Source organism: Ammospiza nelsoni, chromosome 3, assembly GCF_027579445.1.
Source record: "Ammospiza nelsoni isolate bAmmNel1 chromosome 3, bAmmNel1.pri, whole genome shotgun sequence".
Lineage (NCBI taxonomy): Eukaryota > Metazoa > Chordata > Aves > Passeriformes > Passerellidae > Ammospiza > Ammospiza nelsoni.
Window position 1 is genome coordinate 34527665 of NC_080635.1, and position 26504 is coordinate 34554168.

At 42.9% G+C, this 26504-nt stretch overlaps 1 protein-coding gene across 1 annotated transcript; it reads right to left on the minus strand.

Annotated features, from left to right (window-relative positions):
• Positions 1-1015: 1015 nt before the first annotated feature.
• Positions 1016-26275, minus strand: SRD5A2 (steroid 5 alpha-reductase 2). Its single transcript, XM_059468627.1, has 5 exons — positions 25986-26275; positions 5816-5979; positions 3954-4055; positions 2829-2979; positions 1016-2303 (listed from the first exon to the last, which is right to left on the minus strand). Exons 1-5 carry the CDS (start codon positions 26267-26269, stop codon positions 2237-2239), a joined length of 768 nt encoding a protein of 255 aa, XP_059324610.1. The 5' UTR covers positions 26270-26275; the 3' UTR covers positions 1016-2236.
• Positions 26276-26504: the final 229 nt, after the last annotated feature.

Here is a 26504-nt window from a genome sequence, read left to right on the forward strand (position 1 = left end):
GGGATTGTTTATCCAACAGGTGGTTGTTTCATTGGTTTCATGTTAATTGTTTTGACTTAATGACCAATCACCATCCAGCTGTGCCAGGACTCTGGAAGCTGTCATGAGTTTTCATCATCATTCTTTGTAACCTTTTGTCTGTATCCTTTCTCTATTCTTTAGTATAGTTTTAGCATAGTATTCTTTTATATAATATAATGTAATGTAATGTAATATAATGTAATATAATATAATATAATATAATATAATATAATATAATATAATATAATATAATATAATATAATATAATATAAATAAAACAATAAATTAGCCTTCTAAGAACATGGAGTCAGATTCTCAATTCCTCCTTCTTCCTGGGGACTCCAAAAATACCACAGTGGGGAGTGGGTAGGAGGGACAGAGAAGTCTGCACAAGTCCTGTTCTGGTCAAAAGGGTGAGGCAGAGCATGGTCCCTGCTCTCCCCAGCTCAGAAATGGATGGAGGAGACAGCAGCTAGGAACACTGGCACTCATGGGCTGTTTGCTCTCTCACCACTTGTGAGGCTTTGGAGGGGAAAATTGCAAGGAGGGATCATCAAGGAGGATAAGCTGAGGGAAGGAGCTCTGGGGAGCGTGGCTGCAGCTCATACTCAGCATCCACTCCCTGAGGAAGGGGTCAAATCTCCAACCTGGTATCCTCACTGCCTCCAGCCTTGCTTTAAATATGGTAACCAAAGGAAAACACTTTTGTGGTGCTAATGTAGAAATTCTCATCGCATGCAACAACAATTTTGCTGGCATCTTAGTGTCTCCCTCTATTACCTTTGCCCACACATGGCTCTCCTCTGGGCTGTAGAGGGACTGCACAATGGGAGCCAGCCCCAGCTGGCTGTTCCGCTCTGGTAGTGAAGATTTATAACATGAGCAAAGAAGGGAGGGTTTGTCCAGAAGGAGGAAGCTGCTGTGAGCAGAACTTGGTAAGCAACATCACAGAAATTTGTTTCTGCAAACAGTAAATTATAGGCTAACACAGCTCTGTGTTTCACATAAATTTTATTGTGTTTTGGAGGAAATTGCATACAATCAATCAGGTCACTCCAACAGTAGGTAGTATGTTTCATATGTGCAGTCTGGTATTTTTCTTGCCAGCTGATCAGCATAATTCTTAGCAGGATTTTATGCTCTAAAGGGTAACCAAAACTATCAGCATCCAAGGGGACATCTCCTCCTATTTGGGTTAATGACATTTTTTGGAAAATTCCTAACTATCCTGAAATTAGGAAGAGGCATTCTGTCTGATTGTAAAAATTCAGTAATATCCCTGCATCATTTCCTAATAAGAGTATCTGAAAATATTCTCCATAGACAAAATGTACTGCCAGTGTCAGAGAACATTTTCTTCAACACAGAGCTTTTTATTTCTTGTGATTTTTATCATACATCACCATTTCAAATCTTTTTATGAACAACAACCGAGTGGAAAAATTTTTATTCTGAAAAAAAGATCTGGATTTGCAAGAGAAAAGAAATGCTAATGGATCTACAATTGCTATAACAAAGTACTTTTAAAAAACAAACCCTGATGGCTGAAGATTAATCATCTGACAGTGAGGGAAGTAATGCTTAAGGAAGGAACACAGACATTGTGCTTGTGAGTGCCAGCTTCCATCTCTGTGTGCCTCACCTCTGTGCCATGGCACACTGCTCCCAGCCTTGTGCCAGCACAAGCTCCCTCCTGTTACATTGTGTTTCTGGGAGTTTAGATGCCTTTTAGATGAAAATTAATGGGCTGAGTAATTTTTTGGGGCAAATGAGACCCCCCTGTCTCGTTTAAGGTATGGCAACACCCAGGGCACTGCCAGCAGAGCGAGGGCACGAGCGCTACAGCGTGGGGGCAGCAGGGGCAGTTGCAGAAGTGCTGTAAATTGGATTCTCCAAAGTAATGGGCTTACTTTTTACTTTTCCACAACAATATTTAGCCAATGTCTTTTCTCTGATGTCAATGCAGGTACCTACTTGTTCCCACAGATAGAGCTGCACAGAGAAGCAAATATGTTTGTTGGGGAGTCCTTTTGCCCACAGCTATCTGCAATTTCCCCTCAAATTAAAACAAGAACTTCCATTCCAAATTACCTTCTTGTCTGCTACAATCCTGGGATATCATCTATACAATTAATTATAGTCAGACCTAGCCTTAAAACTAGGAATTGGAAAAAAATTCCTATAAAAACAAAACAAAGAGTCCATATTTCATTCATTAAAAAACAAAAGGAATCAAGGCTTTCCTTGATTTTGGATAGTCCGTAAATGTCTTGAGGTAGTACCTGAAAGAAAATAAGCAAGACAGTGAACCTGCATGCATGGAGGGAAACTGCACAGTTTCAATACAGATCAGCTGAGGAACCTTAAAACTGCTCTAAGCTGCCTTTCTTTGTTATATCAGTGTGTAATTCTGCAAAAGAGCAGCTCCAAAACTATTTACACCTGGTTATTTAATTAACTGATAATACTGTTAAGGTTCTAACAGGACTAAAGTAGAAATTTTAGGAATTCAGAACATATCTGTTCCAAAGGACTGCAGAGGCTGCAAGGAAAGGCTCCTATTATGGGGCTCAGTAAAGAGAGGCTTTAGGAGGGTGGAAGCAGTGATGCAGCTCAGGTCACAATAAATGACTGTCAGGCCAGGGGCACCAGCTGCCTGCTTGCCTTACACAAATAAGCCAATACACCTCCTGTATGTGGCTTCAGATTTCAGTTTTATTCCAAATCCTGGCTCTGGTCCTCCCTGGCATTTTGCAAACTGCATTCCAAGGGGAAGTAGCAGCATATGGCAAGGAACAGTTTGCTACCTGTGATGGTGATAAGCACGTGGACCAATGCAGCAGAGAGTGAAAAAGGCAAAGGCGAAAGCTGGTAGGGACCAGGTTGCAATGGCAAAACCAAACCATTCCACAATTTCTCCAAAGTAGTTGGCTCCAGAAACGTAGGTGAACAGTCCTCCTGCAGCAACAGACAAAATATTTAATTTTTACAGTCATCTCCTGCACATGGAAGGTTCTTTCACATAAAGTCAGCAGGAGAATATGTGCCCTTTCTTATTCAGCCCATAGCAGCAACCTAAATGCACTTCCCTGAAGCCAGTGGAGTTGTGCCAAAGGGGGATCTTGTTTGAAGTTCATGTGTAAATACAAGAATCAGCAGGGATTCTGACTCAGATGTTTCCAGCACTTTCACAACCATTTATTTTCATTTGGAAAATAACTTAAGAAAGACCATTATTAGATTTAAAGTATAAGAATTAGTATTAGTCAATCCTTTTCATGTCCTAAAAATATTTTGCAACTTCATTGCCTGTGGGGAATGCAAAATCTGGATCTCAGTTTTATGCAACATTTACAAGAGACTGGTAAATATTGGAGGTGAGAAACTCTGGGAGAGACATATCACCATCCATAACAAGGCAGCAGAAGGAGTCAATACCAAGCCCAAGAAATTCTTGGATTCCTATCCACATTGCTTTACAGAGCTAGACATTTCCTGGAAAGGCAATTCAGCAATTGCATCCTTGGTGTTGTTATTTTCCCCTAAAGTTTACACTTTGAATCCACCTTTTGCATGGTAAGCAATCAACTACTACTTCTTTCTGGGCATGTAGAAGACTATTTCCTTCTTTGCAGCTGCCTTTTGCAAAGTTAAAATCCTCTTCCTGTGTTCACTTCAATCTTTTCAGAATTACCAGCCAATTTCCTAAATCTCTCCACTAAGTCTGTGTTTTCCAGATACTCTTGCTGCTTTCCTTGGACTGCCTGCAGCCAGCTCACAGCAGTACCTGCAGCCTGGGGGAGACCTGAACCAAATACCTGTGCAAGACCAGCTTCTCTGCCATTACTGTCACTCTCCTGTGAATTCAGCCAGAAAACATTGTTTATTCTGCTGCCCTACTTCCTGCAGGGAAGGGGGGGATAAGAATGTACCTTGAGGAATCTTGTACGTGACTTCCCCGGGTTTCCTCAGCTGGCGCAGCAGGAGATCACTGTGAATGTTGATTCCCATTCCCAGCAGAAATAAGAGGAGGCCTAAGAAACCAACAAGAAATGGATTACAAAGACAGCTCTGTCCAGATATCCCTGCTCAAGGATGTGGGATGTTTGTCTTTGCAGCAGACAGATAGGGGTCATAATGTGAGGTGGGTGGATTCTTTTTCAAGTCAAAAGGTGCATTGCTACCAAGAAGGTCACTGAACAGGAGAAGCACAGGTGACTGGTGACACCAGAGCACTTTCCGCTGAACTTCCAGGTCACCGTAGTCCCCATTTATTGAATACTGATGGGGGGACACAAAGTACCCATGGCCACCACAGCTGATGACAGCCAGCCACAGCTGTGCACAAAGTAAGCACTGAGCTGGAGACAAGACCCTCCTTCTACTGCTGAGGAAAGGGGAGCACAGAGATACAGAGTTATGCAGCACATCACTGGAGCTGGGAAAGGAACCTACATTTCAGCACCTCCCAGTCCACTGGCAGTGAGGCTGCCTGGACAGAGCTTTTGGCATGGATGGAAAGGAGGTACTTGCTGAGGGATGCTGACATTATCTGGCCAGAGTGATCCATTGACCAGATTCCATTTAACTGAAAAACCAGAGGCATTTGATTGAGAAAGTCTGCAGATTATATGCCCTTCATTTTGTGACATGTTGGACACTGAGAAAACCATCTCTGACAATGATGGGAAAGCAAGAAAAGAAGTAGTGTGTGCACTACAATGTATAGATAAAAGACTAAATGCTGATAAAACCTCAACACTTCCAGTAGCAACAGAAAATTGGTAAGAGCTGTGGAGGAAGAATATACTGTTTGTTTTTTCCTTAATATTTCAAGTACTGCTAATACTGATTTTCTTTTTTCTTTTTCTTTTTTTTAAACATTAAATATATATATACTATTTATCATGAAAATGAAGTTATATGGTGTTTTCTTTGTTGGATATGATAGGTCTTACAAAACAATTTCCAGAATTTTTAGTATGTGATGCTGTCTGAAAGGACCAGACTTGCATCCATCATCTGAAACAGGGCATAGAAAGTACCTTGGTTAGTTTGTACTTATTGTATCCGAAATGTTTCCTCAGACATCCATGTTAATCCTCATTTCTATGTTTACATTTAAAACCACTCTCTGTGCAGTACCAAATCTGTAATGCCATCTAACTGCTCTTGTTCAGTTATTCTCTGGGGGATTTTACAGGGTGAAATTCAGCTAGGCTATTAAGTTACAGAATAGAAAGGAATCGTATTAGCATACAAGCAGACTGTGCGTGATCTCTAATCTTCCCCTGTGCCTTTACATGAGAAAAAAGAGCTCTTTGTCCCCAAAGCCTCATTCATGCTGGGGTTTTGCCCTGCTTTTCTCTCTCACTCAGACTAGCTGCATGGAGTGCAAAGCTGCCTGGCAGGGAAGAGAAAGCCCCAGCTTGTGCTCGCACACAGCCACTGCTGGGTGCACGCTTCTGGCTGAGCAAGGGCACAGCCCCCTGCACCTGGGGCCTGAGATTGCATCTCCGTGGCCCACAGCAGCAGGAGGCTCTGGAGTGCTGTCAATAAAACAAGGCTCATGATTTGAGGCCAACACACAACATGATATACCTTCAAAGGTGGCTGCCTAACAGGAAAAAAAAAGTTACTGCACATTTGTTTTATCTGGGCCAGCAAGCAGGTCTTATGCTGATTTCCATCACTACAGGTTTGACTCACATGTTCACTGAAGATTAGGACATAATTCAAAATGCTTGCAAATTGCTTGGAGATTAGATCTTGGGAGTCCTGCAGCTGTAATTACCTGATGTAAATCGGATGTCGGTGCACCAATCGTTTGGGTATTCAGCGCAGTAAATCAGGTAGTACCCCTGGAGGAAGCCATTATAGATACAGAATAACATGCCAAAGAAAAGCAATTGCAGTGGGAAAGGTCTGCCTCTAGTGAAGAAAGGGTAAATAAATGTCCTAAGGTAGATAAGAAAAAAAAGTCAGCACATTGCTCACGATAACATTGTATTTGCAATTTCTCTGCTGTAGGGAAAAAACTTGAACAAAGCACAAAGTAGAAAATAGGTCAATAAAGACAAAAAATTTGAAAATAACTGCAACAATATAAGATCAGTAATTTATTTGGAACATGAAATCCTACAGATACACATCTTTTTCTGGTCCTGCAGGACTGCACCCAAGGTGGGAAGTTAGAAAGCTCATCCAGATTCACTGGTGCTTTCAGAATGTCTCTGTATCTTTCTCTATGCTTGTTGGTGAAAATGAGGAATTCGTGCCCACAAACTGCATTTTCATTTCCAGACTTGATTTAATGCTCCAGTGGGCCAAGGGAAGATTGGTTGCTGCGGAGGGACACAGGGACATGATGTTCAGACATCACTGATGTTTGTGAAGGGCAGCACCCACTGCAATACTGATTCTCCAAACAACGATTACTATGCCACGAGCATCGAGCAGCATCGGGAGGAGCTTTGTTATGGAGAAGACATTCCTGATCCCTGAGGGCTTTAACTCATGGTGGCAGATGGGCTTGAAGGCAGTGTTGAGACCCTCTGGCTCTCTCACCCCTGCAGTATACAGCCCAAGATGTAATCTCCTGTCTCAGCCTCTCCCACTTCCCTCAGAAAGAGACCCCCATGCACCTCTAACACACAACAGCTCTGTCCTGCTCTGCTTGGACACTTCAGTGTAGGGGCAGAGCACTGTTTTTCCCTGCCTGGGGAGCTGCTTTACCTCCAGTCCCTGCCTCCCCTCCATGCTTTCAAACTTTTGTTTAAAATAAGAAGAGCTACATCCATAAGTTTAAAATGCTAAACACCAAGATTTCCATGCAGCTACAGCACCTAGGGCTTTCTTAGACAACAGCTGTGCTCACAGTAGCATTAACATCTGTGTCAGCAAATAATTGGTGCTTGTATAGTTTTAATTTATATGTATGTTTGCTTCAGGTGGGAGTACCCCCCTTGACACTTCAGGCAATCCATATCATCCCTGGGAGAGTGAAACAAAAAAGTTATATTAATTTTTAGTAAGTGTTTTCTTACCTGGCCACTTAAGTTCTGTGAGTGGAAAAATCTACACTCTAAATTTCTTTCTTTTGCCCTCTTGGTCTTTGGATGGTGCTCATCATACCAGTATATAAGCATTGCTGATAAGTAATTCACATCCCATGTTGCAAGTGTCAACTAAAGCAAGCTGAGGCATAAAATCTCACAATATTATAAATCTAGATTAAATCATTCCATGTCTGGAAGTGAGTAAGCAGAGTACAAGCAGCAGCATGTTAATTCACTGCTTTCCAAAGCAAGGCAAGACAGATTTCCAGCAATTAAGGCAGCTGTGATGCAGAAGTGCTAAATACTTTTAAAGAAAGAGAAACGTAAGAGGTATGGAAAATGTTCTTCAGATAGTGATATCACATTTGTCATATTTATTACAGAATGGGAAGGAATGCTCTTTGGAGTAATGTTACCAGTAATTACTGATCATGCCCTTTGGGAATGTGATGCTGGAGTTATGAGTAAGCAAAGCCAGCTTTAGCATTCTGATCTGCTGCTGAAGTCATATTGACAAGACAAATTTGATCTGAACAGTTATGAGAAAAAGTGTGAAAATTTCACATGCAGGGTTGAAGACAGCAAATTGTATCGGAGAGGGAATGATGCAAACCACACAAAATTATTTAGGAGGTGAATTTACACAGTAGATTCAAGCAGGACTGGCAGTGCTTTATCCTTTGTCAAAACCAGTCAGGTTTAAGAGTCTCTGAGTTTTTACAGCTGAATGCAAACAGAAGGTTCTCAGGTCCCAGAAAAACTGATTGTTTCTGTGCTGCTTCCTGGTGCTGCTATTGCTGTAGAGGTTATTGGCCCTTGAAAGGTGATTTATGGCCACAAACCTCTGTGCCATGGAGTGCACACAGGACAGAAAGAACCTGCATGCCAAGTAAAAGTACGATGGCAGGGGAGCCAGGAGGCACCAGCTTTGTTTAGTTGTTGAGGTAGTAAAATCCTGGCATCACTGTAATCCTGCCTTGTAGCAGTTTGGACAATCCAAGTCAGGATTTCATCCAAGAATCTTTGTTGTGGAACAAATTCTCCAAGGAAATCTCTGTGGGTCTGTTAAACCAGAGGCCAGATTCAATTCTCTGTATGAGATTGTACTACATGGCTAGTTGAGGGTGCACAAACTATTCCTGATGAGATTTGAAAAAGCCACAGACATAAAGCAGGGGTATTTATTAGTTTTAAATATTCCATGGAAGAGTCTGCAGCTCTGCTGGAACTATTTTGCAGTGTGAAAATCAAAGGGGTCCTGAAGACCACCATTTTAGAATAACAGAACAAATCTGGCCTTTTGGTTTTAGTCCAATGACAAATTTGACCTTTTACTTTCGGTGCAGTATTGATGACTAATTCATTACTCCTTTATTATCTTTACCAGCCAAAGGCACTGCATCTGACTAAATCATTGCCAGCAGCTTCTTTTTAAATGAATGAATAATGCATTATTCATTTTCTTCCCCATCATTTATTTTCAAAAAAACCCCAAGTTTTGAAGAGAAAATCATTTGACATTGCATCAAATTTCATCTTAGATGTATTAGTCCAGCTTCTTGAAAATTCTGGAGACTCTCACCTAAACCCAGGGAAAGTATAGGTTTGCTGTTCTTTCCACAGAAGGTGGAAATCTTTTCACAAATGTTACCATAATCCACTAAGAGTAGATTGTCAGTCCTCCAACAGATTGTCAGTCACAGATGGTTATGCTCCTGCTGTGTCTTCTCCTCTCCAGGCCCTAGTTGCAGTGTTTCAGACAGTAACAACTCATTTATGCACCTGGAAGCTCGAGGTGTTTCACACCCAGGGCAGCTGGGCCAAGGGTGCCCAGAATGGAGGACACTTGGTTCCCTCCAGGCCTGTGGGCCACCAGCCTCCTGCTGAGCCTGCCCATCCATGCCTCTGCCACCAGGCCTCCTTCTGGGTCTAACCAGGACAAACAAAGGGCTAGGAAGCAGGAGGATGGCAAGGTGGGCAGGGCTGATGTGGTGCCTTTCTCCTTGAAAGCAGGTGCTGGCCATAACCCAGTCTTGTCCCTACTCATCCTGGGGCACTGTCTGAATGCCTTGGCCCATCCCCTGTGACCCTGGCCAGCTTCCAGGAGAGACTTATGGACTTCTCCTGACCAGGAATGCTCTGAGTCCTTGCAGCGACATTTTGGTTCTCCTTGGACCGTGGGTGCCAGGGCCTGCCCTGACTGCCTGGTGAGGATGAACCAAGGTGCCAAAAACGGTGGGTGCCTGAGAACCACTGCCCGTGGCCTGGGCTCCATGTACCCTGGCTCCTTGCTTGTCCCACCCAGAGGTACAAAGGGTGGGGAGGGCTGATGGCTCAGGTCAGGGCGGGCAGCCAGGCCCTCCCATGAGGGTGGTGCCCTCAGGGAGCTCCCAGCTCATGTGTGCACTGAGCTGAGCCTGGAAAACACTGACAGGTGGGGTTGTGCAGCTGCTGCAGGGCTCGTGCAGTAGGTGAGTTAATGATGGGTCCTGCTCCATCGAGGGCCCGTGTTTCAGCCCCTTTTCTCACTCCCTGAAAACTCCTTGCTGAGGTCTGCAGTTCTCACCACTCTACTGATACCTTCTCAAACAAAGACCTCTCTAAGTAGAGGACAGCTCTCTAAACTCTACTGCACCTCCTTCCTTATGGGGCTGTTTTCATTTTCTTATTTGTACAAATACCTGTATCTCAGGTGATAAGAAAAACCTTGTGATTTGTGTTACACTAACTACAGACCAGTCAGGCATGAAAGAATTGGCCTGCCATCAAACCATGGAATTACTTTCAATCTTTCTTGTGCACAGATTGACAAGAATGGTGTCCAGACCTGGGGAGATTACACACACCAGTTCTCTTTGCACCAACAATTGATACCATAGGTTGTAATTGGAAACACATTACTAGGGAGCTGCTGGCACCCTTGGCATACCTGACCACTTGGACAAAGGATCAAGTTGTTCACAAACAGGATGGACTTCTGTTTGGGGTGGCTGTGGTGCCTTACACAAAGCTTCTAATTATTCTGGAGAGTTATGGATGCCAAATTAGATGTCCCAAAGACATCTGCTGCTGATTAGTCTGCACATACTTTCTGAGCCCCATTCTGTAGTTTATTTGTAGGTTAAATGCACTCTGAGGTAATTTTAAACTTTTACTGGTTTTGAGTTGTGTTACAATAATTCTCATTGGATATTTATAGGAGAAAACTGTCAAGTCCACACCAGGACACAATCTGGCACCTAATTTTCCTGTGGCCAATTAAAAATTTTCAATTATCCCAGACTGGGTTAAAACAAATGTGATGGGTAAATTTTCCGTTCCAAGCAGTAGGCTAATTTGCTATCAGTTTGAAGGGAAAGTAAAAGAAAATACTCAAAAATACTTCCAAAAGTGAAATTAGGCATTTTAACCCTCCTTCATCATGCTATCTACAGGTAGCTGTAATCAGTTCCTGGACTGTGGCCAGTTTGTAAGCTCATCTTAACACAGCTTAAATAATTGAATAGAGTCAGCAAGGGGAGCAAGAGAACAATTTTTTTTATTTTAATCATGCAGATTTATCTATCTAGTGATGACAAAAACTAAGTTGGAATGAACTCTCTTTTCAAAGTCAGGAATGTTTTTCCACATGCAAAATACCCTACTCCATGTTCCTCCAAAGATCTTTGGACAAATTTTTATGGCTCTAATTTAAGTAATAAGAAAGATAGATATATGATTTTAAATCTTTTGATTCAGCTGTATAAAACAATACTAAACCTGCCATATCTGGTTAATTTCTGATGAGTCTATCTAAAAAAATTGGGTCAATCTACTGTCCTTGGGATGTTTGTGGTTAACTTCCAAGATAAATCCAACCTGAAGCCTGTTATTGTAGGGACAGTCTTTCTTTGTTGTCTCTTAGTGTCAGGTCCAGGGCTGGTGAAGACTTGTGGCAGGAGCAGACTCATCTTTCTTGGTCAAGAGGTAGAGGCACACATCTGATCAAGATATGGGAGGAGGACTGAGGAAATCTTGAGACATATGGCATCTTAACTGGGTTTCAAGGAGTTCTTGAGAAGCAAGGCAGTGGGAAAAAGAAAGTGTGGGCAGCACTGATTTAATGCAAAGACATCAGAAATGCAGTAGGATCAGTGGGAAAATGTGAAGAGACTTGTGACTGCCATACTGAACCATGGGGACTGCTGAACTTGTACTGAAGATTAATAAGAATAAACTTATTTCAGATGAGAAATAACACACAATACTGGAAAATAATTTATTTGGGAGAGCTGAATAGCTGTGACCAACAGTTGTCCTGATACTGAAGGGAAGTTAGTTTGAATGCAATGAGATTTCTATTAAATGTAATATAGAAAAAACCACTGAAGTAAAGAGCTGGGTAGGACTGAGAGAGGGAGGATTATCAGAAATGACAGACAAAGGCAGATTCTTCAACAGAGAGAACACAAAGATTTGGAATGAATAGTAATTCTTATATTTCAGAGGATAAATTATATTCCAGTGAAGAGAGGCAGAAGGTAGCAGCTGCTGAGGACAACTGCCCACCATTTACTGCATTTTGTTTTGAATGATCTGGCTCTGGCTTCTGCCAAGACAGAGTGCTGACTGTGAAGGGCCTCTGCTCTAATCCAGTGTGATACCTTCAGGGTTTCATAATGTCTCATGACTCATCTAACATTTTTTACAAACTGAACATCTCAAAGATGATAAACTCCTTAGAATAGATTAGCAGTTGCTTAACACCAGCATTTATGAGTAAAGCTCCAGCGTGGTTCTTGCTGTGCCAGGAAGGCTGACACCATGGATGACAGCACTTGCAGAACAGTCAAAGGAATCAGCAACTGCACTTGACTTGTGGCCACAGAGCTAAAAACAGATTTCAGGTTGAAACCTTGGAGACAGGTCAGAAAAGCACACTTCCTTACAACTGCCTTTGAATGAAGGGGGATATAGGAAAAAAATATTTTCAAAAGCATGTGTATCTCATGGGAAAGGCTAAAAAATGGTGCTTCTGTATCACTATCAATCATTGAAGGAAAAAAAACCATGATGCATTTAACCTTGGATAAATTTAAGGAATCTGACCTATGTAATACTCAGTTCCATCATTATAAATGCCTGAACTAGTCATTGTGACCAGCTAGAACTAGTCAGTAATGCCTCATTGATTGATATATATTGCTAGCATGCTGTGCATTTAGCAAAGTAAGAAGGATAAATACAGTTTATAGATAAAGCTTAGTCCTCTTCACATTGCATACAGGTATTATTAGATGTGCTATATTTAATAAAATGTAAGTGGTTGGAAAACAAATTTGGAAAAAGGAAAGGAATAAGACCTTAAAATGGGTATAAAATGGGTATTTGGTTTTAATTAGTAGAAAATAATTGTGTAGGCTTGGCTCCAAGGCAAAAATTTTTCCCCTTCCAAATTCACTGCAACAGGGGCCAGGTTTCAAAAGTGTTTTGCAATTTTGTTTAGAAATTACTTCATTACTCCTCTTAGTTTTCTTCTATTATTTTTGAAAATGTCACTAGAAAATCTGGTATCTCCCAGTGACTTCCAGCATCCAGACAGAACCAACAAAGGAGAATTCTTCTGGGAAAAAGGCATTAAAAATTGAAAAGCATCATACTGGTTTTGCAGAAACAGGACCAAAACACTGTACTTTAATTATTATACAATTTCTAAAGGGACACCAAGAACAGAACTGCTGGGTTTGGTGCACTATCAAGATGCCTCAGCAAGTCACAATCCATCAGCAAATTACACTCAGTACACATTTATATCAGCATATTTGTTTCTTAAGTGTTTCTATTTTGGTATAAACCAAATAGGTTTGAAATATTCTTAATTTATTATTTTATTTTCTTTTGCTATCACTCAGTCACTTTTTCTTTTTTATTTGTATTGCAGAAAGGAGATCAGAATGAGAGCTGAACTATACAAAGGGAAGAATTGATGGACTGCCCTTAAGCAAAGACAACTGAAACAAGAGCCAGATGAACCAGATATAATATCTTTCTCACCATCCCTTGTCAAATTTGGCATATCCATCAAAAAGATGGAGATTTTTTTAAAAAGTACTTTTCTCTTTCATAGCCAAAGAAGGTGAAATGGAGCTAATAGAGCAAAGGGAATATGTTCCCTGTACAGATCCCTGCTGAAATTAGTACCATCCTCTGCAAACTCACAGTTTGTCCTCAGACACTACACAGCCAAGTCAGGGGAGTGCAGAATGTGCAGCCTGATCAGCCTCTTGTCAGAGCAGCAATACCTGTCACAGCCTCTTTGACTCACAGTCCTGTGGGTCTGTAACAGCTGGGCACAGGACTCATTTCCATATGCAACCCTATTTTCATGAGGTAGGTTTGTTGAGTGAAGGAATTGACATGAATTGGATGTATCACAAGAGAGGGATGGTAGGAGCAGACAATGTCCTATGTCTTGACCTTAGATTTTTTACTGTCTCACATGTCAACCTTTTAAGTCACTTTGTTTGGAGGATGTTAAGTGGCTGCAAAACTGAAAAATTATATCAAGGAATAGTTCACAATTGTTTACTATCAAACTAAAAAGATCTTTTGAGGGAGGTTCTGCAAAAGACTCTTCTTCTACTACTCAGGAGTTTTTTCATTAATATAATGCCTCTGGGGAAAAAAAATATTTGCAATGTTTGTGGCTGATGCGGCTTTGAGAGATGCTGAGCACACTAGAAATGAAGACCAGAGTTTAGAATAGTCTTGAAATACTTGTTTGATAGTTTTAAAACAGTTGATTTAATTCAATAAAGACAATGGCAAAATACTACACTTAATTAAGACCAAATGTAAAAGACAGGCTGAAAAAAGGGCTGGATAGGAGAGGGAATGGTGGTAGGTGGCAAACTGAGCATGAGCCAATGATGTCAGGCTTTTGTGAAAAAGGCAAATGTTAAAATGTGTTGTTGGAGACACCTGAGGTAATCTTTCCCCTTTGCATGGTGCTAGTAGGAGCTTAAATGATGCTCTGTCCAGCTCTCTATAAAAGACAAAGTGGAAGCAACTCAAAGATAAACAGCTGTGGTCTAGGAAGTGTGATGTGAGGAAAGACTGAAGGACTCAGGGGTCTTTAAAATAACTAAGAGAAAACCAGTGGAAGACATCATAACAAACTGCAACTGTATAAAAATCTCCTGCAAAGAAGAAAGGAGTCAAGCATTCTCTTGTCTACTGGGAACACAGTAAGAAGCAACAGGCCTGAACAGGTGTATAGAAAATGCAGCTTAGATATTAGGGAAAGACAGTGAGGCATTGGAACACACTGGGAGTCTCAATAAGCAGCAATTGTTAAGGACAGACTAGATAAATGTCCATCTAGTCCATTCTAGGAAAGAGAAGAAAATTTGAGGACTGTATGTGGCCAGGAACTGCCTGGGAATGGGAACATGGTGCTATTTTAGTCAGAGAGAGGCTCTGATGGACTCAGCACCAGGCCAGCTATCACAGTGGAAACCCTAATTAAACTTGGTCCAGATTTGTGCTTTCATGGGGATTAGGGAACAGAACGACTCATTTGGGGATTAAAGTTCAACTTGACTAGATGGATTGTGCTGATGACAAATGTGCAGATCTCACAGTGCTTCATGATTACCTCTACTATTTGATAGTATCTAAAGGGCAACAGCACTTAGAGGTCATGAGAATATTTGTTGTTTTATCTAAGCAATAGTGTGCCAAAGCCTTAGCCAGCCAAAGGTATCTCCCTCTTTTCTTCTTCAGAAATAATCACTTGGTATTTATGAAAACAGATCACTTTGTTCCTATTGCTAAACTGTGGGAGTCTGCCAAAAGTGTGAAAGACATGCCAGAGTAACTTAATCAGACACTATGCTGTGCACTTCAAAAAGTTCCCTGTTCCACTGGAGCAGAGTTTTAAGAGTTCACAGAGGTTGAGATCATGAGCAGAACAGGAGGATGTGTCTACATAAAAACTGGCACAAAATCCAAGGATGCACAGATCTGTGCTCTTACAACTGCACTTATCAGATCAAGTGTCATTATTTTCCATAAATTGCTCCTGTGGGCTTGAGAAATGGCCAAAGGAAGACAGACAATTGGTAATCTATCCTTATTCAACATTAAATCTTGGTCAGATTATACTCAGCGAGCATACTGACCCTCTATGATCTTATGGCACTCATGGCAGTACATCCACATAGAGAGGAACAAAATTTGAAGTGGCCAGGTCAGATCCTGAGTTTGTGCTTACATTAAAATAATCAAAGTACTTAGAAGCCTTTTTTGTTTTCCCTAAGGAAAAACTGCCATGGGCTGATTTTGAGTCACAATGGTCTCTGTTTCCTCGCAAAATGTGTCAAAAGATTTCCTGACACAGAGCTACTGGGTGAATCACTCAGCACAGTGTCTGCATCGTCTCTTGATACCTGGGCATTGCCCTCTCACATCATGACCTTTTCCTTCCCATTTCTTCTCACTCCTGCCCCACTACTGCCCTAGCTGTTGTTAACAACTCTCCTACTTGTCCCTCCCGTGCTCTTTCAGCTGACATTTCTGTCTCTTCCCACCTTGCAGCCCTGTAAACCTCACAGTGGATGTATTTCTCTGTATTCAAGACATGTTGTATTTTTCCTAATCCATGTTGCCAGAACTTCAGCTAGGAGACTACTTCTTCTCTGTTGATTATCCTAGCAGCCAGAAAAGCCTTGCTCTGTCCCTACAGTGCCAGCCTAGAGCATACTTGGCTGGATTGCAGGCTTGCATTTTAGCCTCAGCTGAACCAGAGGAACAGACTCTAAAAATGTTAGCTGACGACCTTTCTGTTTGAGCAGATACAAACGCACTTCTCAGACAGCTCCGCCAAGTTTAAATTGCTTTCCCTAGGAAGAGTCAGAGACGTGTCTCACTTTAGTAACCTTAATCTGGGCCAAGTTTTAAAATGTGAATGCTTTAATGATTCTTTTTTTTTTTTTAAGGTTCTAGAGAGAAGCAAGCAGGCAAAAAAAAACCCTCAACACCGTAATGTAAGTACTTTTCTTCCATTCTGTCATTTCTCAACATTTCTTCCTCTCCTGTTCTCAGGAGCAGCACAAGTTTAATAGAGGTCCATGCATTGTTCTACCCCAGATGTGTGACAGGAGTCACTGGGAGGTTTGCTCAGGACCACACTGTCTGGAAGTATTTGCATGTGCATCTCCAGCAGGAGACCATGCTAACGTGACTATACTTCTTCGGATAGCCCAGCTAATTTACTCAGAGCTCTCTGTAGCCTTCCAGCCCAGCCTGAATGCTGGCATGACTACCCAGATGAAGGAGCCTTGGCTTTGCAGGAAGGTCACCCAGCCCATCTTTACCAGGACGTCAAAGAGCTGCAGGTCATCACCTGCCTCAGGACCTGCTTCAGCAAAGTCCCGCCTGGGAACTGATCTGTTCCTTAGCATCTCCCCTAAGCAAACCCTCTTTCTCTAGCAGACAGCACATCTCTTTGAAGACAGCCTTGACAAGGTGACATTTTCCAGAGCCGTTTCTGGGAGGCAGTCTCCCAGCATGGCAGGTGTTGGATTAAGTTGGTGAACTCTAGCTAGCCCTGTTGTAAGGAAAATGGTATCTCATACCTGGCTAAAGCTGACTGTGGGTGTTGCTGCTCCATGTTTATAACGGGTAGTAAGGAAGGAGGAGGTCAAACCCGGCTTCCTTCAAACAGGACCTTTTTTTCATTGCTGTTGAAGGTCACATTTGGATACCCCTTCCTAGGAATGGTGAAACTTCCTGCCCATCCTTAGGTATCAATACAGTAGTAACTGGTGCTTCAAAAGTTCACAGCTAGGTAGAATTTAGCTGGTTCTTAACACAAATTTGGACCTGTTAAAAAAGTTACTGTTTTTTCTTCTTATGAATTGCCTTTTCCCATTTCCCTACATGGAACATTTTAACTAATATTTTAATTGGGGTTTTTTTGTTTTGTTTTGTTTTACAACAAAATAATTCCATTGCTATTGTTGTAACAAAGAGATGTTGCAGACATAATTAGAATGTCAGCTGAGTGCTCAGCGAAGAGTAATGCAACTCTTACATTTAAATGGGTGTAGATGTACATGAATTTAATAATTTGACCAAATTCTGTAAAGATCACCCTACTGATCAATTCACCTGCCCCATTTAAACCAATTTCTGGACAGAGAAGGACACATTGAGGTGTATAAATTAAGAATTGTCTCTTAATTCAAGTTTGAAAGTATTTCTTTATCATAACCCTTCTTGACCAAAATTAATTTTAGGAATATCACTTACACCAAGGAAATATGCAATGTCTGGGATGGACACTGATTTATAATCATACTACTAGGAGGGTATTTCACAATTTTATTTTTCTTAACAGAGTTTCATAAAACTGGCAAACTACCTAATTATACAGGCTCTTGAGTACACAAAGGGACTATTAAAGTGTGTCCTTTTGTCAAACAATATTTATTGGCTGAGTATGAAAGTCCTGTTTCCTCCTTAATGGCTGCCTCTATTATGATAAGAAATCAAAAAAGTCATATTTGTGGATCTTGAAGGAGCAAGATCCATCACAAATTTCCCACGGGGCATATGGAGTGGACCTTAACACTTTTCTCTTGGTTTTTATTTCCTGCTTAAAAGAGTAGTCCAAAAAAGGGAATATTACAGACATCTCATGATTAAAACAAATAATTTTCTTCTTTGGTAAAAACATTACTATTTTCAAGTAAAAACATTTACAGAAACTCCTGTATATATATTATTTTTCTTTTCTTAGTATAACCCTTTATAACTCTGCTTTTCTGACATCAACACCAAGAATGTGGTGACGCAAATCCAGATCTTTCCCAGATCCTTGCCAGTCTTACCAAAGCCCAGTGGGGTTTGGAGCTCAGAATGTTGTCGTCCTAAAGGATTTAAGCTCACAGATAGCAAGTGCTTCAAGTTCCTGGGTGGGCTCAGACCTCACACAGGGGAGATCAGAGCAACCTTCTTGTGCCTTGGTGATGTCCTAGTGGCTGACTCTGCCCTGGAACTGCAGTTTGGACAGGTCACTGCAGAGCAGCTGGACTGACACCCACCAAGTCATTTTGTCATTAACAGCAACAGTGAGGTCCCAGAGCAGGCATGAATACTCCTTTAGTGCATTTAAAGCTGCCTGGTAATAACAAAACAGCACAGGTGAATTAGCATCAGATATAAAGATACTCCTGAGAGGCATGATGTCTTGAAAGAAAGTGAAAAAAGATAAAAGTCTTAAGTTATCTCTGCAGAAAATCTTCCAGACCAAGAGACAAAAGGAAAAATCACATGGGTACAATTTGGTCTGGTCAAAAATGAGAGGTTTCTGTAATGTTAGCCCACTTCCCATTGGAAAAGGAGTGTATAGATAGGATTATTTGTGCTAATTGTTAGGAAGGCAATCAGATAGTATTCTATTTTGAGAGCAGAATTAGGAAGCAGTTCATAATGCTAGACAAGACTGCAAGGAAGCAAACTCCACACTAGCACTGGGTACATGAGCATTTTACAATTCTGAGGCAAAGCATATGAAGAGATGCTTTTCTTGGCTATCAGTACATGAATCTGAGGAACCTGGATAAAAATAGCAATGAATCTACTATTTTCACAGAAGAGAAGAAATTATATATTAGCATTACTGTAATGCTCCTGGGGAGCAAGGAATACATAGAAGAGGCACAGCACATGGCCAGCCTCTGTTAGGGATATTGCTGACAGTTCTAGAATTACTGCCAAGGCCAAACAGCAGGAGAGAGGATGCAAATGTGCTACTGTGTGGCTGGTGAAAGCCAAAAGGAATCTGGTCAGGATCTATTCCAAAGCATCAAGGGGAAGGAAAAGAGAACAGGATTTGTTACTGGTCAAATACCTGCAGATTTTGTATTGGGAGATTAATTATAGAGGTTATAAGAGGCCAACAAGAGAAATGTCTTTAGTTATTGACTGTTAATAATGGTAACTTTCTAAGACCAAAGGATAAAATAACTATTTCTGTGGGGGGAAATATTAATCTCTGGATTGGGTCTATTGGACCTAGTGGTTGTTTTCTGGTCTGGTTATATTCACTACTAGCCAGGAGAGTACCACTTAAATATATAAATATCCTTCAAGCTTAATCTAATTTCTGTTTATGCACTTCATGTTTCAGAAAACATAACTAAAACTCTGTATGAACTAATACGGAACACCTCTAAAAATTATAAGCAAGTTAACTTATAAAAAATTTACTCATTTGGAGCCTCCATCCTTCGGCATTTCTCTGCAGTCTTGAGCTGCTTTTCTTACTGATCACAAGTAGGTATTCCTACTTGAAAAAAAGGCCAGTCCAGGTAAACACAGCACCTGCCTGACCAGCCAGGCAGCACAGGCAGGCACTGCATTCTGCAGAGCAGGGGAGAGCAAGAGCCCTTTCCTTTCTCTCCCCAGCTTAGTTCCAGAGAGAAGGAAGCTGGCCAAAAGAAGTGTTAAAAACTTATATGAGGATGCAGTTTTCAAGGGCTTCTCATTCTCTTGCCACAAATTTCTGCATTCCCTGATCTCTTTAGAAATATGTCAATTTGTAGAAAACCAGCTACAGGCGCACCAAATGGGTCACCTCCAATCAGAGGAGTTTGGGGATCCAGCTGCACCTCAAAGAGCAGCCTTACTTAATGTCTCTCAGATTCACTTCAGAAATGAAAACAGCAGTTTGGTTTGTTCATATATTAACTGAATAAAATAGAAAACAAAGATTTGACTTGATTTAAAACAAAGTTGCAAGAGAGAAAAATAAATAAGTAAATGTAATAGGTGGTCTTTGAAAGGGAAATGCCTCTTTAAATTGCTTGTGCCCCAGCTATTAAGGGCAGCACAGAAGGGGTACATGCAGCACCCTGTCTTTTACACCTCTGTCTTCAGGATTATCTTCACAAGTCAGTGGGACAGGGCCTTCCCTGCTGCTATTGTGCACAATGGCATCACCTCTGCTCCCTCACCACTCTGTCTTCCTCACTGGCAAGAGAAATGCAGCATGAAGATATATATGGGATTGGATTGCAAAGGTTTCCTCTCATTGCCACGTGTTATGTTTCCCACCTTTGGTTTTTAAAGCTGGACTGCAAAATGGAAAGGCAGCAAATGGGTTTCTCCTCACCACCTGAGGCCTTCTGCTGCATTCCCAGCACAGCCCCTCCAGCACGAAAGGCTGTATTACAAACTACATTTCAAAGTAAAATACTTTGTAAGTCATTCAGCACAAGAAGTGTTCCTGCACGTACATCTTACACCACCCATCATTTTCAGCTTACGACCAGCTTTCCACAGAGATTGCATATACAGATGGCAGACTTGGCAGTCATTTCTTTTCTCACTTTCTTCCTTTTCTCTACCTTCCTACCCCACCACTTTTGGAGGCCCCTGCAACCACAGAACCTACCCTGTGAAAGTGAAGGTGCTATGAGCTTACTGAAAACAGACGTGGAAACTCAGATTTTGATTTTTTTCAGATTCCGAATTATTCCAGTTTTAAGAATGTTATCTTTAGCACCAGAGAGCATTTGAATTCGATGAAATTCATGCCATGCTGTGCTGATAAAGTGCTTGTTGAGACACAAAGAGCTGGCTAGCTAAGGAGAGCAGCCAAAGAGGCTGGGGCTGGGATCCTTCCCTTCCTTCTCCTCCCCTCAGCAGCAGCAGCAGCAGCAGCAGCAGCAGCAGGCTGCCTTCATCCCTTCCCGAAAGGCACAAAGAGAGAGGCTGCTGCCTAGCGGCGGCAGACAAAGGCAGAAAGCTGTTCTGTTGTTCTGCTGTCACGGTTCACCACGGGCCACTGGACAAGGCGGGAAGGAGGGGAGGTCTCCTGGCTCCATCCCCTCCCTCTGGAATCCTCCCAGGCAGAAAGTCTGCTCTGGCAGCACTAGAGAAGGGCTCCCTGGCCAGCAGTCACCTCCCAGGTGACCATCTCCTTTCTCTGCCAGAACTGGCTCACAGGACTCCTGCAGGCAAGCAGAGATGTCCACTAAATGAGGAACCATCAATGTCCTTGTCAATGAGGCACCATCAGTGTTAACCCAGTTTCCAGAACAGTATTAGGGTGGTCCCTTCAACACTCCAGCATACTCCTCAAGAGCCTGACAATAAATACAAAATCACCACTGTTTAACTGGCCCATGGCACAAATTCTAGACAGCAGTGAATATGAAGGTAGGCAGGACAGCACTTCTAAGCAGTGTGCCCATATAAAAAAGTTATTTTAAAATGAAGGAAATACAGTGATATAATGAAAACCACTCCTAAGGAGTGATAGATTGTAACCTTGGTTACAATCCAGGTCACATCAGCTCCAGAATGTTCTAAGTAGCCTGGAAACATAGGATGTCCCTCTATGACTCCAAACAGAGAAGTGCTCTCCTAATCTGTAAACATCGGAGTAGGATGGCGGAACAGGAAAGTAATGTTCTCTCTAGGCATGCTACTACAGCTCTGGCACTGCATCATTCATCACACACTGATGTCTTCATTTTGAAATGGATATAGAAAAAAAAAAAGGAGAGGGGAAAAAAGCCACAGAAATTATCTGAGGACTGAGAGGGGGGAAAAACCTCTTGCATTGAGGGTCTGCTGTAGTTCAGTGATATTATAAATCTAGTTTACAATACCTCAGTTCAAATAAAAAAAAATTATTGTGGCTATTTGACAACATGTCCGAAAGCAGGACAAGTTAATTATGGTGGCTTAAGGCTGTTCCTAAATTTATGAAAAGGTAATTTTATCCTGACCAACTTCATGCTGGATGAAGTATCATGTGTCTGCACTACTCTAACTCTGTGTCAGATCAGGTAATGTCTGTTCCCCTATATCTGGCTTGCATCCACCACAAACCCATCAATTCAGCATAAATATGACATCATGTGTGGTAATTAATGCCCCAGAAACACGATCATGTGCTCCTATATTATCTGCATCAAACTGATGCTGACAGAGGGCTTGACAGCTCTGTAACAAGCAAATTAAAACATGATCCAGTACCATGTAAGTGATATCATGGTAAGAGAATACTGAAGGACACTGGGGAGTGCTTTAAATTAGCACAGGGTGGATAGAAGGAGCAAGGCCCACTGGCACAAAAATCAAGACTATTCAAATTTAAGCAAGACATTTTAAACATGTTTAAGTAAGGGTAAAAGAATTTAGAAGATTAACACAACCAAAGAAAACACTAGATTTTTTTGTAAAAATTAAAACACATTGAAAATGATGGATTTTTCATTTTCAGGGGTCTTCAGGTCAAGACTGAAGTTACTCTGAAATATGTGCTTCAGTCTAAAAGGAGCTACTGGGGCAACACAGCTGGCTAGAGCACAAAGAAAGGCAGAATTGCTAAGCACAGCAGTCTTTTGGAAGTCTGTGTTTCTTCGTTATGGACTGTAATGTCCTTCTGAGCATACCTCTGATGAAAACTTCCCTTCCTCATGTATGTTTGCTAAAGTAGATGAGACAAGATTAGGAATTATAAAAGCTCCCCTGTGGAGAGAAAGAAGTCACTAAATTATGCAAGAATATACAAAGAAAATGTGTCATACAAACACAGAGGAATGCTTAAGTACAGATACCAGATGATCAGTAGTAAAAGTACTAGTGGATTAACAAAATACCTTTATGATTAAGAGTGGAACACCTTTATTCATTTCAACATTTTAAAGTCAGAAAATGAAGTAGGCTACACCCATTAGGTAAATGCAATTTTATTATTGATTGATATAACACTTATTATCCTTGCAATCAAGTTTAATCATGGAAGTATTTAAAACTGTTGTTAGATTCTTCCAAGTAAAGATTATAAAATGAAAACAAAACAAAACCCTAAAAGTCAAACTATATCCTGGCTGTTATGTCAAATTACTGAACCTTTTTTCAAACACTGTATGGCAATGGAACTTTCTAATGCAGCGTCACCAGTATATGGCGACTTGGTATATGATTTGTTCAGCATCATTTTATAGGTAAACAGCCATAATATGCAAGTGCACATAATATGTAAGTGCCCTTCTTTTCACCCCTTTTTCAGCTGTGCAATAAGACAGCTTGCCCAGCACTGTCACCAGGACGTGGTGGCTCTCAGCATGGAACAGGGAAGCCTAAATTCCCATGAGGTGCTCCCTAGAAAATCCAGGAGCTGCAGGTGGGCTTAGACTGGAGCTGATTCTGGATGGCAAAACCTGTGAATGCCCAGTGGTCAGGGATGTCTCCTCCATTCATCTTCCTCCAAGGACTGAGTAAATCCCATTCTTTTAATTAAATGCTGAATCCAGATTACGGTTATTGTGCCACTTACTGATTGCTAAGAATTTGACCCAATCTTTAGAGGGTCCAAGGACTAAAAAAGTCTAGGGAGCTAAAAGGTTTGGAAAAGAGGAAAGCTGCAGAAATTCTGTTTAACTGTAAGATATGGTACAGGCTAAAAAATTCTCTGTAACAATAAATTATCCTATCTGCCAGAAATTGTAGATAACAATTATCTGTGCTGATAGTTAAAACTTTCATGTTATCAAGAAGGCTCTAATCATAAACACAACCATGTGGCCATTCTACCAAGAATCCCTCAAAGAACCTGCCTGTCCTATTGTATTGTCAGGCGAAACCCAGAAAAACTTCTATTTTGTGATTTTGCTGCTCTTTTACATAACAGCAGAGTATTAATATTTAATACAATATTTCAAATATTGATTCAACAGAAAGTCAGAATGGCTTGTGTGAGAAGGGGCTGCAGCCTGTGAGATTGATATTGCAGTAACACGCTGTATTAGCAGGAAAAGTTTTATACAGACTTGGTTGAAGTGAGAAAGTGAAGAAGGATATTCCAGAGAGAGATGAGAAGATCCCCGAGCTGTGTGGGAGAGAAAATGTATGAAAACACAGAGCTTTTGCCTCAGTCCAGCAGTAAATTTGGGAAAGAAGCCACAGAGCCAATAGATGTGTGCACACTGGTAGTGTTACACTTATTTCATTAGTCCAGTGGTGTTCATTGATAGTTGTGTTTCTCAAACAATCAGAAATTCTTGATAGCAGAATGCATTTAACTATATTCTGTATAACTACGTATAATCCATACATCCAGCTTTCTGGAAGCCAAATATGTTATGGATGTGTCCTCAAGCTGACTCCTGCAGTAAAGACAATGGGAGTGATAACAAATACATGCCTAAAATAGTGTTAGCAACATAAGCCATTCTCTGTTTGAAATATCTCCAGAACAGCCTTGAGTTTCTATCCCTAAACTATCTATAGAGATACTGCAACTGGATTTTCAATATATTGATTTTGGTTGAGGAGCAAATAATTATTTCTGATCAAATATTACAATAATGTTTTCTATTTCTATGAAGCAAACTATAACCAACAGATATGGGAATAGTGGTGGAAAATGTCAAATCAAGTCAAGGTTTTGCCTCAGAAGTTACATTGCTCTTTACTACATAATGGCATAACATTTTCACGTGCACTTGCCACTTGTGAATAAAAGCCATTTTATTCCATAAACCAAATTCAGTTTTCTCACGACAGAGTTCCACAGAAAATGGAAGTGGAGAGGATGGATTCTGGTGATATTCTCTGCAGAACTGGGTGGCGATTGTAGAGCTATGTCTCTTCAAAGTTATCACCAACACTGGATAAAAACTCTACTATTTATTTGAGCTCCTAATTAGCAAATACAGAATTAATTAGAGCTACAGCATTTGTTGACTCTGACAAGACCAGGTTTCTAAAAAGAAAAGATACGAAAAGAAAAAAAACCCAATACAAGTTGATACTTCGGTAGTGGAGCTGGAGTGACGAATTGAGCACAAAGAACCAAATTTGGTGCCGTGGCACCGCATGCCCACAGCGTCTGTGCTCCCCTCGCAGCACCGGGCAGAGCCGTGCGCTCCCGGGGCTCCACGGGCACAGCCGTGCGCTCCCAGCCGTGCGCTCCCGGCGCTCCATGGGCAGAGAGAGCCGTGCGCTCCCGGGGCTCCACGGGCACAGCCGTGTGCTCCCAGCCGTGCGCTCCCGGTGCTCCATGGGCAGAGCCGTGCGCTCCCAGCCGTGCGCTCCCGGTGCTCCACGGGCACAGCCGTGCGCTCCCAGCCGTGCGCTCCCGGTGCTCCACGGGCAGAGCCGTGCGCTCCCACTCCCGGTGCTCGGGTGGAGCCGTGCGCTCCCGGTGCCCGGGGAGAACCGTGCGCTCCCGGTGTGCGGGCAGAGAGAGCCGTGCGCTCCCCGTGCTCCATGGGCAGAGCCGTGCGCTCCCGGCGCTCCATGGGCAGAGAGAGCCGTGCGCTCCCGGTGCTCCATGGGCACAGCCGTGCGCTCCCGGTGCTCCATGGGCACAGCCGTGCGCTCCCGGTGCTCCGTGGCTTTGCTCTCGGCCACCCTCACCCACGTATTCCCACGGCTGCGTTCGGCAGCCGCCGCTGCTCCCGGCGGCGCACCCGCGGGGCTTCTCCTGCCCGCAACAAGCGCTTCCTATGTACCTTTACATAATGTCTGGATGAGTTTTATCCTAACATTTCCTTCAACTTAGCGAAACCTTCTTTTATTTCTTTTTTCTTTCTTTCTTCCTTTTTTTTTTTTTCCTCCCCGTAAGAGAACAATTCAAAGCATCCATCCTTTCTCCCCTGCTTCAAGCACCCGAGCACCACCGGGTGCTCCTTCCCCCGGGGCAGAGATGCCCACCCGGCCGGTCCCCACTCTCGGAGCGGAGCCCGGGGCGCGGATGGCCAGCCGGACTCGGGCGGGAGCGATGCTGCAGCCAGGACCTGCCCCGGCCGCGCCGCCCGCCCGGCTCCGGCTGCTCCCGCAGCTTCCCTCGGCTGGGTTTCCCGAGGCGCGGCGGCCGGGAGCCGTGCCCGGCGGCGGTACCTGTAGAAGTAGTGCCAGCAGAAGAGGCAGCAGAGGAGGCGGCAGCCGAGCGGCTCGAGGCGGGGCGGGCTGCGCAGCGCCAGCAGCAGCGCGGGCACCAGGAAGGAGGGCAGCTCCTGCAGGAACCAGGCGCAGCGCGCCGGCAGCCGGCCCCGCGGCCGGCACAGCCGCTCCTCGTGCTTCCCGTAGCGGGACGGCACCCGCAGGTGCAGCGAGAGCTGCAGCAGCGCCAGGGCGCCCAGCAGCGAGCTCAGCGCCAGCACCAGCCCGGGGAAGCACTGCATGCTCGGGGGCGGGCGGGGGCAAGCAGCCCTCGGCCAGCGCCAGCCCCGGCCTTATTAGAGCCGCGGCCGTCACCCCGCCCCGCCGCGCTGCCTCCCAGCGCCCGGGCTCGTCACAGGGCGCAGCCCCCCGGGCCGGAGCGGGCGAGGCGCCCCGACCCGCCCGGAGGGGAGCTGACCCTCTCTGTCCCTCCCCGCCATACCTAGAGAGGAGCTGTCCCTCTCCATCCATCCCTCC

What these genes read in the sequence shown, in the direction of transcription:
- SRD5A2 (XM_059468627.1), bottom strand. Translation starts at nt 26,269, where the DNA reads ATGCAGTGCTTCCCCGGGCTGGTGCTGGCGCTGAGCTCGCTGCTGGGC. An exon ending in CGACATCCGATTTACATCAG is followed by an intron (nt 4,056 to 5,815) that starts GTAATTACAGCT and finishes TTGGTTTCTTAG; the next exon opens with GCCTCCTCTTATTTCTGCTG. An exon ending in CACGTACAAGATTCCTCAAG is followed by an intron (nt 2,980 to 3,953) that starts GTACATTCTTAT and finishes CTGTTGCTGCAG; the next exon opens with GAGGACTGTTCACCTACGTT.